General features: G+C 45.2%; 1 protein-coding gene across 1 annotated transcript in view; it reads right to left on the reverse strand.

The window, feature by feature from the left end:
- Positions 1 to 18,595, reverse strand: part of KALRN (kalirin RhoGEF kinase) — a 535,107-nt gene that overhangs the window by 213,133 nt on the left and 303,379 nt on the right. Inside the window, exons 25-31 of the mRNA XM_081815029.1 lie at positions 16,753 to 16,822; positions 14,276 to 14,365; positions 9,462 to 9,554; positions 5,125 to 5,236; positions 3,490 to 3,680; positions 2,950 to 3,051; positions 824 to 966 (exon numbers count right to left, since the gene is read on the reverse strand). Of these exons, the coding sequence (XP_081671155.1) occupies positions 824 to 966; positions 2,950 to 3,051; positions 3,490 to 3,680; positions 5,125 to 5,236; positions 9,462 to 9,554; positions 14,276 to 14,365; positions 16,753 to 16,822 (801 nt within the window). The remainder of the gene's footprint in view (positions 1 to 823; positions 967 to 2,949; positions 3,052 to 3,489; positions 3,681 to 5,124; positions 5,237 to 9,461; positions 9,555 to 14,275; positions 14,366 to 16,752; positions 16,823 to 18,595) is intronic.

Consider the following 18,595-nt stretch of genomic DNA (forward strand, 5'->3'; position numbering starts at 1 on the left):
TTGGGATTTAGTCCATTCATGAATAGTGGAGGAAAGGCGAGCCTATTACCACCAGCGACCATCACCCCCAGAACTTTGTTTTTTTCCCAAGGTTATCATGATGTTTTTTATATGCTTTCATTTGAAGTGCCCTCTAAGAGAGTCATTGTAGGTGACTGTTCCATGGAGATTTGAGAAACAGTTAGGAAGCCTTCCATCGGTGTAGGGCAACTGGGATTCGGAAGGGCCCAGAGAGGTGAAGATACAAAAAATCAGTCCCCTTCTGCCCAATCACCTTGCTTATCTCAGATAACTGAAGGTGAGGACTTGGGGGTTACAGAAGAGCTGCAGTGATAACCCCACCACCCCATCCCCCTGCCATTACCATATACAAAACTCCTTTACTGTCTCGTCAGTCCACTCATGGCCTACCTCCCTCTCAAAGCCTTCCCTGGACGTTCCTCTCTAGTGCTCATCTAAAGTCCCCTCTCAATGAATTTTTACAGCATTTACTGTCCCCACGGGTGGCACTGGTTCTTCTAGTCTAACTGTTCCACGTGTGAGATACAACTGTTAGATGGTTCTAGAGGGCAGGGGCTCATCGTGCACTTCCCCTTCTCAGAGCACCTAGCAGCGTCTGTGAAATAAGAGGTGCTCGATGGAGCCCTGCTGAATATAACTGGCAGGAATGGTGAGATGCTCAGAGAGGAGATTCCTCATCTTAGGGCTTCATAGAGAGGGGTGCCAACTGCAGAGCGCACTGCTCCTGTGGGAGCAGAGGGCGACCCCACTCCCGCTCCTGGAGCACATGAGGCAGTGCTTGGGGGGGAGAGATGCTGGTTACCTCTTACTATTGTTCCTCTGTTTGGCTGGTGTTTTGGGGAGCTGAATTGGCTCCTTTAAAGCTCCTTTCAGGTGAATGATCCTTTCTTGAATCACCTCTCGAATGTTCTTGATCCACTCTTGCTTGGTTTCTATGTTGGAGGCCTGGGGTGCCACAGAGAGAAAGAGTAAACACCCCATCTCCCTTTGCCCTGCCAAAACAGTTCTCAAGCCTCCTCCTGCAGGCTTAACCCATTATTTTCAAGGACACCAAATGTTTGAGGAGCTCATTTCTCATTTTACACGCATGACTCTTCAATCCCAGGGACACACTCCTTCAACTTCTAGAATGGGGCTAAGACCTCAATACTCAATGTAGACTTGTACAGAAGTGATTTTCAAAGTATTTAATACTCTGTGTGGCACTGACCAATACTGACATCTGCCCTGGGGCACCTGAGTGGCTTAGTTGGTTGAGTGTCTGTCTGCCTTTGGCTCAGGTCATGATTCCGGGGTCCTGGGATCAAGCCCCGTGTCAGGATCCCTGCTCAGCGGGAGTCTGCTTCTCTCTCTCCTTCTGCCCCTCCCCGCTGCTTATGCTCTCTTTCTCTCTTTCTTGCTCTCTCTCTCTCTCAAATAAATAAGTAAATAAGTAAGGAAGTAAGTAAATAAATAAATAAATATCTTTAAAAAAATATTGCCATCTGCCTTGGGGCTGGAGCATATGTAGAGGTCCCCTGCTGGGTCAGGGATGAACACATCAATTGCTAGATGCTGGGGAGGTCTGGGGAGTACTGGGAGGGGTAGCAAGGGATATTTGAAGGCAGTGGCTATTTACCAAGTGGTACAGATCCATGTCAGCACGTTCAACTCCTGGTATGCCTACATACATAGGTTTGTGCTGCCTCAAAGTCAGGGCTGGGTTTTTAGCCTTGTAAACACGTTCATTGAAGGCACTTCTGCCATTTCATGAACATCCCATTTGTCTTTGTGGAATTGTTTTCAGGTAATTCTGTCTCATGGCAGGTAGAGCTAGGCTGGCAATTCAGAGGGAACAAGTGTGAAGCATTTGTCAGGGTCGGACCATCTCTTCCTTGGTGGCAGCCACCCCAATAAGCAAATGACTGGTGGGAGCCCCATCTGCAGGACCCCTTCCTGGTTAGATGCATGTTACCACAAGCCCAAAACCCCAGGCTGCATGTGCTCTGGAGAGCTGGAATGACTCCTTAAGGCTGTCATCTAGTGAAAGGTCCTTTCTTAGCACTCCTTTCTTTTTTTTTTTTTATTCTTATGTTAATCCCCATACATTACATCATTAGTTTTAGATGAAGTGTTCCATGATTCATTGTTTGTGCATAACACCCAGTGCTCCATGCAGAATGTGCCCTCCTCAATACCCACCACCAGGCTAACCCATCCTCCCACCCAGCACTCCTTTCAATCAACATATTCACCACGTTAGTGTGATTTACTAGAGCTCTAGAATGTAAGTTTCTGGAGGACAAGGTCCATCTCTCATGCGTAGCTAGAAGCAGTACTGAGCAGAATACCTTCTGTGCAGAACGTGTTCAAGAAAAAGTATTGAATGAATGTGGAGCAAATCAAGGTAGCTTTTGCCAAAAGGTCAGTTGTCCTTGCCCTTGAAGAGGACATATGGACAGAACATATTTAAGTGGGCCCTGCTGAGACAGCCCAGCAGGCTACTCCCTGCCTCCCTCCCTCTAGGTACACATGAGGGGAGGGACTTAGAAGACCACTGGTCTTTGAGATTTCTTTTTTTTTTTTTTTAACATTTAATTTATTTATTTGTCAGAGAGAGCACAAGCAGAGGGAGAAGCAAGCAGAGGAAGAGGGAGAAGCGGGCTCCCCATTGAGCAGGGAGCCGGATGTGGGACTCGATCCCAGGACCCTGGGATCGTGACCTGAGCAGAAGGCAGACGCTTAACCGACTGAGCCACCCAGGCGCCCCTGGTCTTTGAGATTTCAAGTCTACTTCCATGAAAGAACTTGCTTTTTAATACCCATGGGATACTGCCCTCCCCGTGGAGTCTCCAGGCCCCAGCTTTCAGGAAGAACATGCTGCAGCCCTCTGCCCTCCTCCTGCTACCCGCAACCCTGGGCGAGTGCCCAGCGGAGAGCAGTACTTACTTTCAGCACTGTTTTATTGTCTGAGGAGGGGGTGCGCCCAGACCACAAGGCGAATTTGCAGGGATCACCTTCTACGTGCTCGGTCACACCCAGCTCTGAGGTCTGTAGACAGGAAATGCCTGTGAGAGGCGGGGAAGGGGAGGGCAGTGGGGAACTTAGGGCTGGGGTGGGAAAGGGAAGGGCAACAAAGAGGAGAGGACCGAGGGAGGGGCTTCTGTCAATCAAACTTCAACAGACTGGATGCTTGTTCAGCTACCCGGATGAAAGGACCTGCAGGTGCCTGCCAGATTAGCAGGTGGCAGGGAGGGAGGGTGAAGAGGGAGGCACTAAAAGCAGACAGCAAGAAGACCGGTGAACTCTAAGATGCAGAAGTGGGAGTCGAGGGGGGGGCAGCTTTCCAAATAGGAGGCATTTTCATTTGTCCAGGACGGTTTTGGTGTGGTGCCAGGGGGAGAGATGAGCTGAGTGTTCAAGAGCCCTTTCTGCCCGAAGGCTCTATGACAACAGGGGGACTTGTCTTACCCCACCTGCCCCACCTACCAGTAGCTTGTTCTTGTAAACATATTTCGTGTGTCCTGAAGAGTCTTTGATCTCCTTGCTAAAAACCAAGGAGATCTCAAAGAGGAACAGGTGCCGCTCCCGCCCCTTCCGGATCAGCGACTTTGGGTCCCACACTTGGAAGGCATCCTGGAGAATCAGCTCTCCCTGCACATCCAGGTTCTCGTCGAACCCTGAAAGACACCCGTTCCCACCCCATGGAGTTTCTCTGGTGCCACGTGGGTGCCACATTCCACTCCCCGCTTGGAAAGGCTTCCCTGACCATGAGCCCCCCATTCCCACAACGTTGGCTCTCTGGGCTGATTCCCGAGACTCCTCAATACTTGAGGAGACAGTTCTAGGGAACAGTAAGCAGATCCCCCTTCCCACACCACGTCTCCTACGCATAACCAGGATCAGTGGCATCTCCCCAAGACCTGGGACCTCCTGCGAGGGCAAACCCTATGTCACCTTCTCCCTACAGTTCCCCACCAACTCAGAGCACTGAGTGGGGCTGAGGACAAGCACTGCTGGATGGAGGAGTGCCCTTGACTCCACTTGATTTGTCCTTGCTTTATTTCTTAGGTTCCATTCCTAGGACTCTTCCCTTTGACGGCTCCTGTACAGTGTGGTGCACACACCTTCAACAGTTCCATTTATTCCACTTTAAATTTTAACAGCGGTTCTGAAACTTAGTATGTGTAAGAATCACACAGATTCCTACCGACCCCTGCCCCCTCAAGAGACTGGGATTCGGTAGCTGTGGGGTGGAGCCCAGGAATCTGCTCTTGGGACAACCTCTCAGGTGTTGCTGTTGCTGGTGCGCAGACCGTACTCGGAGTAACTGGCTTCAGAATACAGGGCAGGGACAGGCTGGAGGAGAAGGTTTGCTTGCAGGGGAGAATACCCAGGGCTGGGGATGAGGATCAGGTGCAAACAGAAAAGAAAAGGGTGGAGAAATCGTGGCAAGAGGAGTAGGTTCAGACGGCCAGCGCTTAGTCTGGAGAAGGTCACCAGGGCTCCATTGCATGGAGAACTATGGCTTCCTCTGCTCAGGGTGACCCAGGAAGTGGTGAGACCAGACCAAGTCTTCTAGACGGAAGGTGGGGAGCGGGGGAGGGGAGGTGATGACGGGAGATGGAGCCCGGAGGAGAAAACACAGCCCACAGGTTTGCACAGTTGCAACAGAGTACATTTCTGTCCCACAACACCTGTTTGCCAGCCCAGACTGGGATGCCGAGTCTGAGCTCCTCTAACAGTCCCGCCCCGGCATGGCTGATCTGCACATCTGTTCTGCAGTGGTAAGAGCACTTTATTGGAGTCTCACTCTACCGGGTCTCTGGGCCCCAATAACACGGTTCCAGTGGACTACATGTGCTTGGGCAAAGTCCAACTTGGACCTGGTCCTACCTGGTCCTACCTGGAGGCAGGTATTGGTTGAGCTGGCCCCTGTGGAGCTCCTCTCATACCTCCTAAGGACAAATGTCCTAAGGACCTATATCCTCAACTTGCCACTTCTCCTCTCTTCCAGCCTTGCCCCTTGCCTGACTTCATACAAGTTCTAGACCACGATACAAGCTCCCTGGTCTTAGGAAAGGAGGAGGCTCCCCCGGGGAGGCTGGGAGGACAGACAGCTACCTTCCAGCATGCTGACATGCATGGCATCATTGGCTTTCTTTGGGACACTGAGCATCACCTCCAGGCCATCCTTGAGCTCCCCCTTCCCTTCTTCACAGCAAGTTAAAAGTTCCTGGGGGGAAAAAGTCCAGACACAATTAGAACCATTTGTCCCAGCTTCCCTACCCTCCCACCACCTAACCCATCAAGGTGATTACAGACCAGCTTCATTCTCTGTAATGGTTCCCTCTAAGCTATAAGGAAAGTGGGGTAGGATGTTATCTCCAAAGAATTCAACCACAATTTTTTCCCAGACTGAGCTTCCTCAGCTCAATCTAACCTAAGCTAACTCAATTCAACCCAACTCTCAAATGCCTGGCACTGTAAGTCAGCAACCTAGGGCATTCTCTGTCACTTGATTACCCTCCTGGAGAAGGAAGTACCCCTGGCAAAGCACACAAACAGAAGGTCAGTACTGTGGAATCACAAAGAGAAGACAAAAGGTGTGCAAAGAATGCATAGCACTCATATATCCCTGCACGCCTATTGCTGGCACCATGTTTATTTACATACCTCTGCTGCCTAAATCCTGCCTTCCACCATACTGGGAGCAACCTGGGGTTATAGACATTATAGGTTTACAGCATCTCAGAGTTATAAAATATTTTTAGATCGTATAAATCAGGAGTTCCTAGCCTGGGACCAGTAGATGGGATTCTGGACTAGTCCTTTTTGAATCTTAAATCTAGACTCCAAGTCCAGTACTCCATCTGCCATGCCAACCATGTCCCCCATGACCTCCACCACACTAAGACTTCCCAGAGCATGCCTTCTCTTACTTCCTCGTTGAAGACTAGGTCATTATTATCTCCACAAAAGACATACAGTATCTGCTTGATGGAGAAAAGATAATTTTCAACTATCTTAAAAATTATAAGGACCATTTGAAATGATTTTCCCCAAGCCAGAGGAATGTTGGCTTTCATTTTTCCTATGAAGGTTATTGTAAATTTTGCTCATTTTGATACTGAGAAGGAAACAGTTAAGCAACAGATCTGCAATCCATACTCTCTCCTTCTAGGGAGTAGGGGGAGGCAGGGGATGGGTGATGGGTAAGATGCACTTCCAGGAAAGAAAGAAGTTGACCAGATCAAATCTTGTAAACATGTTAATGTCAGACCTCCTGGCAAATAAACTAAGGGTACTAGCTAGCAGGAGAGTCTTCATCTATGGAATGCTTCTAGTAGGATATATCTGGCCTAAGACTTCTTGTGGTAACAAAACCCTGAATCTATGGCTTTAGGGGCATGGTTCCCTGTAAAATATCACAGATGCTATGCCACTATCTGAGTAAAAAGTTAGTATATTTCATACCAAAATGGTGCTCTTTAGGGTAAATGATCTGAGACAACATACGCCATGTAGAAGGTCTGTATGTTAGTCTGGGCCACAGCACATCCTGAGGCTCCAAGAAAGGACTTGGAGCTGTTGGTGGTCCTGGACTTCTCTGTGCTTTATCTCTGCCTTGGGATTATTTGTATCCTTGACATTAATAGTAAAGCTTTATACTTGGTAAGATATCTGATTAGTGAGTATCTGACATGAACACCCAATCCTTTGTGTCATCTCAGATACATTCCCATATGAAGAAGGGAGCTTTGAGTGTCCAAAGGAGAGGTGAACTACCTTGAGCATGTTTGGGAGGCAGAAGTGATCAGTTCTCAGCTCTGTCCTTGGCTCCAGCGAGTGTAACGGCGTCATTGTTCAGAAAGTTGCATTTATTTCTACCAACCTGAAGTTCTCTGATTCTTCCCATCCCTTTCCTAACTTTAACCCTCCCGACCTAGTTCTCATATATCCTCAAAGGAATCGCTAGGCAGAAGCATAAGAGACAAATATGAAATACGATTCAGTGTGCAACAGAAAATACCAATTGGTTCGACCCCCCAAAGCAGTGTGGCAAGTCCACCAATCAGCCAGCAAAGCCAATAAGTTCTCTTTGGGCCCTTGTTATAGTTGATGTTAAGGAGAAGGCTCCACATTTAATTTAGACTCCAAAAGGACAGCTGTAGCAGATTTACATGGAAAATATTGAACACCAACTGACATATAGCTTTTATTTTCATGCAACACCCAAAGTGAGGAACCCCAGAGGATACTAATAATTAAATATCAATATATTTGGAATAAGACTGTCTTTAATGAGAAAATAAATCCCACACTGCTTATTTATAGTAAAAGCTCAGCAAACTATTTTTCTTTTACTCAGCAGGTACTCTGCTACTGGTGCCTTTATGAGTTCCAAATCACCTTAGTAAGTCTTTTTTCCCCAATAAGAATTTTACAACTTTGCCACAATCCAATTCCCACTACTTCATTTTCTTCCTTCTCAGTTAACTGCACAGTCGTCTCTTCCTAAGACACCCAATTACAGAATGAAGGCCTAGCGCCCTAAAGCAAAACACAGGGCATCCTCTCCATCCCCCATGTCCTTGCCCTGTCCGTGTCACAAAATTATCCTGGGAACCTCAGCCCCCTGGGATTCAAAGGGAGAGGTGAAAAGCTACAGCGGAATCGGATCTTACTTGGGTTAAAGTACTGGCAGTGTGGATGGGCGAGTTTCTATTTTGTTTTGCTTTTTAATTTACAACCCCACTAATTCCTGAAAAGGCACTGGGACACTTAAATGTAATGACCACAAAAATGAATTCTAAAATATCTTCTGGTACAAGAAAAATCATGTAGTGGGTCAAGCATTAAATGGGCTAGGGAAGGAGGGGATAATTATACACAGAAAAATGGGCCAAGGAGAAACTAGTAACAATACAGTAGTAGTCGTAACAGGACTCAATGCTAATTATCTGATAGTCAAAGGCAAAGAAGAGCTAGAGCTCTTGTGATTTACAGGTAGAGGGCACACCAACGATTTCGGAGAGAATACCCATACCCCACTCTGAGATCTTATGAGAGTTTCTGTGAGTCTTTATACAAGGAACTTCAAAAAACAAAGAGGACACCTTCAAAAGCAATTCTGCTAAAATAGCCAAGATGCTCTGCACATTGTTACTTCTCACACAAGGCCTCAGTAAAGGCCTAGGGCATGATGCCGTGTGGTAATTCTCTAAGGCATCCCTCCAGGGCTGGATGACTTGAGTGCCTGGAAGCAGAAGCCCAAAAAGTCTCTTCTTGGAGACAAGGAAAGAAGATGTTTGAAGGTGGAGCCAGAAGGATGGGGTGAACTCGTCCTTGCTCTGACCCAGAATGGGGAAGAGGTCCAGGGCACCGGCTGGCTGGTGCCCCGCTCTTCTCATCATGGAACCACACTGCTATGCAGGGAGACCCCAGGGGCTTGATGGGGGGGCACTCCAGTGTGAGTAGAAACCTAGGTTTGAAACTAGACTGGTTTTCAGGTTTAGTGAAGTTAGAATATGTGAGATTCTGCAAGCATCTCTACACATGAGTTGAATTTCAGCAGATTTTCTCTGGAAATATACTACTTAGAACATGCCTCCCACTATCCCTATGTCCTTTGCATTTGAGGAGCCACCAAGCAAAGTATTCAAACTTAGGGAAAACTTCACCCTTATATCTTGAGAATTGATATGCATAGGGATTCCATAACTGCTTATAGGATCTGTTTTCCAGGCTTTCTGTGGGGGAAATGTCATATTTTCAGATGGTCAGTGTCTCCTTTCTTAAGAAGAATCAGCGCAAGTTACTTAGTATTTCATATAGTTTGATTATTTGAAATTTAAAGAAAATATTTTGGAGAAAATCCAAATCTTTTGCTTGGCTCCAAAAGAACCCCTACCTAACATATGGATGGGATCCTCCAGACACAAGAGTGCCATTTTGTTTTAATCTGCACTCTCAGAAACTTCATAGTCTTGACAAACAGAGATTAAGGCAATGGTAGGTGCCACCCTGGGCCTCTGTTGCCTATGTAGACTGGCCTTGCCCTGAATACCTTGACCCCTGACCCTATCTGAAGCAGGGGCCACCGGGAGGAATCTGCCCCAGGGGGGCGGGGGGAAGGGCAAGTGAGGCCCCACGTGTCAGCCAGGGCCTGGGGTGGCAACTGCTCCAAGTTGTGCAGTGGTGGGCAGGTGTGGAGACAGTCACAACTAGTTCCTGCTCTCATTCTCCTCTGTCCCCACAACAAATAAGCACCCAGAATTTCACGGATAGGTCATGCAGTCTGGGAGCCCGCAAAGCCAGTGTGGGTTCATCTCTGAAGCTTTGCTGCAGGTGGAGGCGAGGTCTCGAGGTAGAAGCTGTCCCATCCTTGGGCAAAGCTGGGACTCCCTGGACCTGGTCGGTAGTGTGAAAGGGGGTGACACAGTGGGGAGGGGAGGTACCTTCAGGAGCAGTTGGTACTTGGTGATCCTCTGGACGGGTTTGATTAGGTAGGAGGAGATGGAGTTGGCCAGACCGTGCCGCTGCTGTATTTCCTGCAGGGGTGACAACAGGTGCCATTATGCACAGAGGGGCACGGGTGTGCATGCGTGCATGCGTTTGTGTGTGTGTGTGTGTGTGTGTGTGTGTGTGTGTGTGTGTGGAGGAAGTAGGCAAGGTGAGAAGAAAGAAGAAGAAAAAGGGTAGACAGTTATGAGGAACTGTTCTTTGCTGGAGAGAGAAACAAGAGAGACCAAGATGAATGTATAAATAGAGAAAAGAAGAGATGGCAAAAGGGGAGGGAAAGCAGATTTGTGTGACAGAAATGGAAATGAAGAAGAACAGGGGAAGGATAAAAGTGGAAAAAGGAAGTGAGGAGTTAAGTAACAGACAGAAGGGTAAAGGAGAGGTGGTGGAGCACAAGTAAGAGGGAATAAACCCAGAGCAGAAGCAATCACAGGGGGATAGCAGGACGATGAGAACAAGCGGAGGCAGAGAGCAGGGCTGGGAGGTCTACACTGATGGCTCCTGAGTCTTTATCCCCTTACAACAGCACAAGGGGTATCTCCTTTCCACCCCCTTCTCTCCAACTTAAACCCACCCCAACATGTAATCACCTCTGCATTCCCTACAACTTATTCCTGGTGATCCACGGCACCTCCCTCGTTCTTCAGATCTCTTGAGCTGGCAACCATGGGGTCACTGTTAGTTGTTTAACTTGTGTTATCCCTGGCCACAGGTCTTTCCTCTCCACCCTGTTCACACTCAGGCTACAGCCGTGACCTCCAGCTGCTGTTTGTGCCTCTAGCCTCTTTTTAGTCCATTCTCTATCCTACCTCCAAAATGATCTTCCACTCCCCAAGGTGTAGGTGCTGTGAAAGGGTAGTGAAGGGTCCATGTGGTTCCCTGCCTCAAGAACCTTCCACCCCAGGCCGCTGAGAACACTCACATACATAAAGTAGCAACAAAGGAGATGGAAGGTATTCCCGGCGAGAACAGAGAGGAATGGCTGGGCCAGGAGTGGTGGAGGGTTTAGGAGAGATAAAGTCTTCCACTGAGGTTTAGAAGATAGGTGGGGAAGGAGGGGAAGTGGAGAAGAGCAAAGCTGGATGAATGGCATTCTATAAATGGAAAACATATTTAAGAAGTCCACAGGAAATAATCTTTGTGGATTTAGATGATAATGGGGACCATGCAGAATGGTACAGAGGATGCACACCTAGAATCCAGAAAAAATGAAAAATACAGTTAGATAAGCAAAGTGTATTTAGGTCATGGATGGGGTTGAGCTAGATGAAAAAAATCAGGATTTTGGTGGTGAGCTTCTTAATGGTAAAGTATTGTAGATCTTAAATAGAAGAAAAACATGGTGAAAGCACTCTTTCAGAGAGTCATATAAGCCTCATAGCAAGGGTGGAGGTTGGAAAATAGAGGCAGAGAGACCCGTTAGGAGGTTATTGAAAAATCCCAAGGGTGCAAACATAGAGTTGCCATGTGATCTAGCAATTCTACTCCTAGGTATGTGCCCAAGAGAAATGAAAACATATGACCTTACAAAAACTTAGATACAATGTTTATAGCAGTATTATTAATAATGATGAAAAAGTGGATACAACCCAAATGTCCACCAATTGATGAATGGAAATATACGATGTGGTACACCTACACGATGGAATACTATCGGGCCATAAAAAGGAGGGTAGTGCTGATACATGCTATAACATACATGGGGCCTGAGAGCATTATGCTGGTGAAAAAAGTCACAAAAGAACACATATTACATGATTCCATTCCTGTGACATGTCTGAAATAGGTAAATCTATAGAGATAGAAAATAGATCATTGGTTGCTTCGGGCTAAGGAACAGATGGGAGGATGAGGTGGGGGTGATAGCTAAAGGGTGTGGGGTTGCTTTCTGAGGTGATGAAAAAGTCCTACAATTGACTGTGGAGATGGTTGCGCCTATCTGTGAATATATGAAAACCCTGAGCTTGTTCACTTTAAATACACGTATAATCAATAGCTATAGCTGTATCTATCTCTATCTCTAGGTGTGTAACACGGGCTTGCCCTGAGCTAGGGTCAGTGAGGACAAAGCACTGGAGGAATACAGGAAGCACTTTAAAGTCACAGGACTTGCTATGCGGCCGTGGAGGAGGGTGAAGAGGAATTAAAACAATGATCGAATTCCTGCCAACTATCCCAGAAAGTAGCAACTTTCTCAGTCATCTGCCTCTTCGCTAGAGGTGTGCAGTTACAGCAGGACTTGTCCACGGATGACGGGCAATACGGCGGGCAGCGTGACTCTCTGGGCAAAGGAACATGGTGAGTTTCCCTGGGGGCTCGGGCAAGACAGCCCCGGAGGTAACACACCTGACGGCCCTCCCTCTCCGCCAGCCATGGGAAGAGGCTGCATGTGGGGCAGCGAGGAAGGTCCTGCCTCCGGCGGCTAGGGCAGCCGACCCATGCTCACTAGTCACCAGAGCAACCAACACCATGCCTCACAGCTCTCACATCGGAGCTAGAAAATTCTGGATCATGGGAATGTGCGCCCCTTTCTGGAGCTTCACTTTCTGTGTACTGTTCACAGTAATGGATACTAAAAGACAGCCTAATGAAGGGCTTGTCTCTTTCATAGAACGAGGGCCTAGAGCAGATATTTTCCATGTGTAGAACTTAGGGAACACTTTCTGATGGAATGGGAAAAGGTACAAACATTATGCGTTCTGGAAAGCTCTGGGAACAATCAGGAGGGTTTACTGCTCTCCCTTCCCACCTCTCTATGCTGAGCTCTAGGGACTCCTACCTAGTGGACTGTTTTCTCTGGTTTCCAGCGGCTCATCCATCACTACATTGGAAGTGTGTGTGGGGGGGAAGGGATAGGGTGCAAAATTTGGGGGATATCTAACTAGTCAAAGTCTAGAAATTGGCTAGAAACAGGGATACGATGAATATAGGACTGTACATTATGATGTGTACAAAATGAGCCAGGCAAATCATCAGCCAACCTCAAGGGGACCATAGGTGGGAGGAGGTGTGCGAAATAGAAGGGTACATTGTTAACCTGCCAAAAGGCAAATTGTTACAAATACCATAAGACAGAAAAAAGTATAACAATGCCTAGAGAGAGGGAAGGATTCATGCAGGAAATATTTGACCTTTTAAGGATAGAAAGAATTCTGAAGACTGGCTCTGTGTGTGTGTGTGTGTGTGTGTGTGTGTGTACACATACCCAGAGGACACACACAGAGGGGTAAGACAGAGAACACTGGGAACAAAGGTGAGGAAGTGGAAGAGTCTGAGGCATGCTCAGAGCACAAGGCGAGTATGTTCAGAAAAATGCTAAGTGGAAGACAGGATGCAGTGCATTTAAAACTTCACAAAGACCTTTTTGGCTACTGTTGATGAATAACATCTTAAGCAAAATACATGATTAACAAAGGTAACAGTGGTAATAGAACATCCAATATGATATCCAATAAATTCTGATACCAAGTTAAAGAAGTGCTTTTCTCGAATTTTCTGTCAAATCTAACCTCAAAAAAATTCCAATTTGGGACACTCAGGACCATTTTTCTATTAACGCTTCATTTTAAAAAGTCATGTGGGGGTTTTCTTGTCTGGCTCCCTCCTATTCAAGGGTTATTCCTTCATGGAGCAACAAGACTCTCGTGGAATCATTTCTGCTATGGCAGTGCCAGGCTAGAAAGATGCTCAGAGGTTTATTTTGTAGACTTGAATATGGGAATAACATTTAAATGTCTGCATTCCCCAAGGTGCCCAGTACACCATCTTCCCTACAGGAAATACTCAAATATTTACGGGAGAGATGAAAGCAGGTAGGCAGAAAGATGGACCGATAAACATGAAAAAGTTCTGAATTTCATGCTGTTGTCGTTTCTGATAGGACTAGCATAGTGACCATCACTGCTACAGTCACTCTCTCCCTGAACTTCCTTGTCCCCCCTCATTTCTTCTCCTTTTTCTTCCCTTGTATCCTGCATTGACCCGCTTGATTCTGTTCACTCTGGAGATGGCAAGGCCCATCAGTGCCCACTTCGCTTGGCTTCCATTACAGCACAAAGTGCTCAGCCCTGGCTGTGCTTACTCTCACCTGGAAACTTTTAAAACTCTCAAAGTCCAGGCCAAACCCAAGCCAATCATACCAGAAGCACAGGGGCAGTACCCAGGAGTCAGCATTTTTCAAAGCTTCCCAGGGAATTCGAATGTAGAGTCAAGGTTGAGACAATTGCGGTTGAGTAGTGCTTCTCAGACCTGAGTGGGCACCAGTCACTGGAGGCTTCTTAACACTCAGATTGCTGGGCTTTAGCCCTGGAGATTCTGATTCAATAGGACCTGGGTGCGGGGAGGGTCCAAATTTCTACCCAGTTCTCAGGTGACGTTGATGTGGCTGGTCTGGGGACCACACTTTGAGAACCCCTGTGTTTGAGGGAGCTGTGCATGAAGCAGAAATGCAGCATCTTAACCCCTGTGTTATCACTGATCTCCTCTACACATGGGATTTATGGCTAGCTCAGTTTGGTGTTGAGGCGTGGAAGGCAAATGTGCCTTGTCTAAGACCCCAGCACTTGAGATGGGGTGGGGAAAACCAAAAGACAAACACTGCTTTTGTTTGGCTCTGTGCTTTATCCATGAGAAAGAGGTTTGGGTGGCCAAAGAACAGTGAGCAATAAAGGATAAAAACTCATTTTCCCCAAAGTAGAGAAACATTTCCACCTGCTCATCCATGGCTCAAGAATGGAAAACTATGGCTTACATCAAAGAAGGTGCCTGCGTGCTCCAGGATCAGCTGATTGGAATCAGGCTTGTTTTTACAGTAGGTGACGTACATCTGAAATTTGTCTGCCTAAAAAGAACAAAGGCAATCATAGGTAAGCATCCATCCGCTGCTCCCTTCTGTTGACTGGGCATGAAAGGCCCAGCAAGGGCTGTGCGGTTAAGCTCTCAGATATCCTGCGGCCCAGGTTTATCTGTGGCAAATGTTCTGGGCTTATCTGGCCCATGTTCCCCTCCCAAACTTTGGGATGCTTTTCTCCTACGTGCAGGTGGAGAAAGCTTGCTGAAAGTGAGCTTATTGATACCAGTCTGTGTTAGAAAGAATTAGAAAAACCAATTTGCATAATGTGTTTTGAAGCTGGCTGGAATTTATTTAGACATTACCCCTTTTTTGGATGACCTACAATTGTGCTTCCCCTCTTGAGAAATGACAGCATTTGCACTAAAAACAAAACCCGGAGAACGAAAATGAAGTGTGCCCTCCGAGGTAGATCTGCTCGTATTCCAAAGGTCTCTGTGGGGGTAGTTTGTAGGACACGCCAAGCGACAACGCTGTCATCTCCAACTTCCCAGAAGCAACGATGGGGGGAAAGAAAAGTAAGGTGACCCTCTGGGGAAGGGCCTGAACGATGAGTCCTAAGCAGATTTTTACTTCAAGCCAAGAACCTTGAGCTTGGTGAAAATTCATTTCTTGTCTCTCTTGGGACCCTCTGGGTTAATGCTACGTGTCCTTACTCCTGGGAAAGGTGTGTGTATTCTGGCCACCCAGTACCTTTCCCATTTGTGAAATGCAGTCAGTGTTGGTGCCCACAGAACACTTGGGATGTCCTCTTCTGAGGAAGCTGCCCAGATATGTGTTAATTCTCGTAGGACTCATCCATGCCAGCACTTGTCCAACTGCTTTTCATACATATTAACTCACCTGATTCTCCTGAGAACCCTATGTAGTGAGCTCTATTACTATCATCCTCATTTTACAGATGTGAAAACTGTGGCACAGGCTGGTTAAGTAACCTTAAATTCCCATGGCTAGAAAGTGGCAGAGCCCAGGCCAGCTGACTTCAGGCTTCCTGGTCATAACCATCGCCTTTCAATACACTAAAACAACTCCTTCTACCCTCCTATGTGAAGATTATGGGATTTAAGGAAGTCACCTTGGGATAATTCTTGGCAAAATGTGCATAGTTTATGCAATCATTGAAGGTTTTCTGAAACCAATTTTAGGGTTTATATACTACATGGGAGGCATTTATCATCCCTAAGACATGCTGATAAATCATACTTACAGTTGATTGTTAGGCAGATCCATAAATTGTATGAAACAAGATGTAAAAAAAAAAAAAACAAAAAAAACCCTTCACTTGTTTTTTCTCTACATTGGCTATGCAAGGTATCATAAATTGTTTATCAGCATTAATATGAACTGTGCATGGGCTCATGTATTTAGAGGTAGAAAAATGTATTAACACAAATAAGATGGCAATCTAAGACTCCTTAAGAAATGAGAATATGCCAGGAAGAAAATGTTAAGGTTTCATGTAAAAAAACAAACAACTTAGGTCATAAGTTGTGGGACTGGCTATGATATTTACTACATGTCAGTGGACTAGTCAACCTTCTAGGTCAGCTGAATTGTTTTCCCCTATAAAATATACAGCATAACCATAGCCCTACCTAGTCCATAGGCTGTTGAGAGCATAAACTCTCTGAATCATGAACACATTTTGAAAAGTAGCCCATTGTGAGTGGAAATTATGATAATTATTAAAAAGAACTCCTAGAAGGAGTTCTACGTTTAGATGCATTTAGTATCACAGGTGGACCTCCCTGGAGATGTTTGTACTACCACAAATCTGAGCTCAAAATAACATGGCGTGGAGATGCTAATAAAGAGTAAGGTTTCCATTAATATAATCAGAACCTGGTACATTCAGCCCATTTACTTGGCCCATGACAACAGCACCAGGAAAGAAAATGATTAGACATGAATTTTGTAGGTCAGAACTGGGATGGATACCCATGGAATCTGTTCTTCTCTATTAAGGAAGAAAATGTGACCAATTATTTGGCAGATTGCTAAAGGTCTAATTCCCCAATCCTTATCCTGTAAAAACAAACAGAACAAAACCAGTGCATAGAACTGGAGTAGTACCTCTATCAAGGGTGGTGGCATTATTCTACTCTCCTGATGTCTCAATTTTAGAAAGGTCTCCGAGAACTTAACGTGGAGTTTGGACACAATGTCTAAGGACTTTTCCCAAGGAGGACTCTGCTCCTTGGGGATGGACTGCTTCTCTCAGATCTACTTCTGCTGCCTCCCGAGAATCCCTGGTCCTGTGTTAGAATGTCAGTGACACCATTCCTCAGCTCAGGCACCGAATAGTGATGCCATCTGATACCATCTGCACCCCTGGAAAGCATGGCACAGTGGGAGAAGAGGGATTTCAGGTCAGTTACCCAGGTAACAAAGCAGTGTCCCACATCCTCAGGCAGCTGCTCATACTTCTCCAACTCTTTGAGGAAGATGCTGCAAGGGAAGAGAAAAGCTGGATCAGACATCTCTGCATACTGCCTCCCTCCCCACCCAGATTATACCGAGGCCAACACAACCCCATACACTCTCCATTATTTACACATGGCTTCTCCACTCTCTAAGTGATACATGGTGAGGAGTGGCTTTAAATATATTAGAACTTATTTCATTACAATTTATATTAACTGATTAATTAGTGCTACTTAAAATTGTATTGTTTCCCTTAGGGAATTTATATTTCTCAGGCTGAAAAGCAATTAAATATTATACTTGTGTTGGGGCTTTCACTGTAACTGCAACTATGAATCTATTTTTTATACAAGTAATCTGAACACATTGTAACAGTTAAAAAATATATAGAATAGATATCAAAAAGAATGAAATAAGTATCATTTATGAGACCAGAGATGAAGTGGAAATGTTTTGAATCCTGCAAACACTTCTTTCCAATTCTTGGCCTCCTTCTTCTCCCAGTAGTTACTCTGTGCTAAAAACTCCAAGTTACTGTTTCTGAATGCAGACATCATTAGGAAAGAAAACTCAATGGGGGAAACGTCACAATATAGTTGAAAGCTGAATTGAATTACTACAGAATCATCTGCCATTGTGGATATCCATGCCCTTGGCTCCTATCTGTGTGAAGAAGTAATGAAGGGTTGACTAAACCAACTTCAAATTAATATGTTAAGCAATTGGTCTGAGCTCAGAGAATACAAGCTCTAAAAAGCCAGCATCACTGGAATGGAATTTGCTTTTTAACAATCGTGCAGAGGTTTTAAAATAAAAAATAATTACAATGCTACAGGGAAACATACTGATGGAAATGGAAGATGTAATCTTTACAAAGTGCAATGTGACAATATCTACCAAAATTTTAAAAATGTACTTATCTTGTGTTTCTGCAACTTTAATCCTGGAAAATTTCCTATATATTTTAATTTACATATGTATAAGATGATGTAAACATGTGCATTCATGGTGGTACTGTTCATAATAGTAAATGGTGGTCTGAGGGGACAAAGTAACTGGTATATCCACAGAACTGGATATTACACAGCTATGAAAAAAAATGACAAGGCTTTCTGTGTTTTCATATGAAGGATCTCCAGGGCAGGCTGTTAAGTGAAAAAATGCAAGGTGTGGAAGAATGTATATAATATGCCGCCTTTTATCTAAGTACGGAATATGTATTCTTATTTCCACCCCAAGAAACTAATGGTCAAAGGGTACAATGTCAGTTATAAAAGGTAAGTTGTGAGATCCACTATACAGCATCATAGTACCTACAGCTAACAATATTGTGTTGTACACTTAAAGTCTGCTTAGAGGCGAGATGTTACGTTAGGTGTTCTTAAATAATAATAATAATAATAATAATAATAATAATAATAATAGGAGGAAACTTTGGGAGGTGATGGATATGTCCATGGCCTTGATGATGGTGATAGCTTCATGGTTATACACTCATCCCTAAACTCATCAAGTTTTAATATATTTAATATGTACAGCTTCTTACATGCCAATCATACTTTGATATGGTGGTTTTAAAAAAAAAAGGTCATTACCATAGGAAACCAAGTAAAGAAATAGGGTGGATAAAGATAGTGGTGGGTTGGACTTCTCAATCTATATTTTTAAATTTAAGTTTGATTTTTAAAATTAATTCAAAAATTAAATTAAAAGATATAAAGCAGTTCTGAATCACTGCATTACTTACTTCTATCTTTGAAAAAAATAAATTTTATTGATTTGACCTACTCTGCCGGG

Source organism: Leptonychotes weddellii, chromosome 1 (assembly GCF_054177405.1).
Source record: "Leptonychotes weddellii isolate Sample4059 chromosome 1, ASM5417740v2, whole genome shotgun sequence".
Lineage (NCBI taxonomy): Eukaryota > Metazoa > Chordata > Mammalia > Carnivora > Phocidae > Leptonychotes > Leptonychotes weddellii.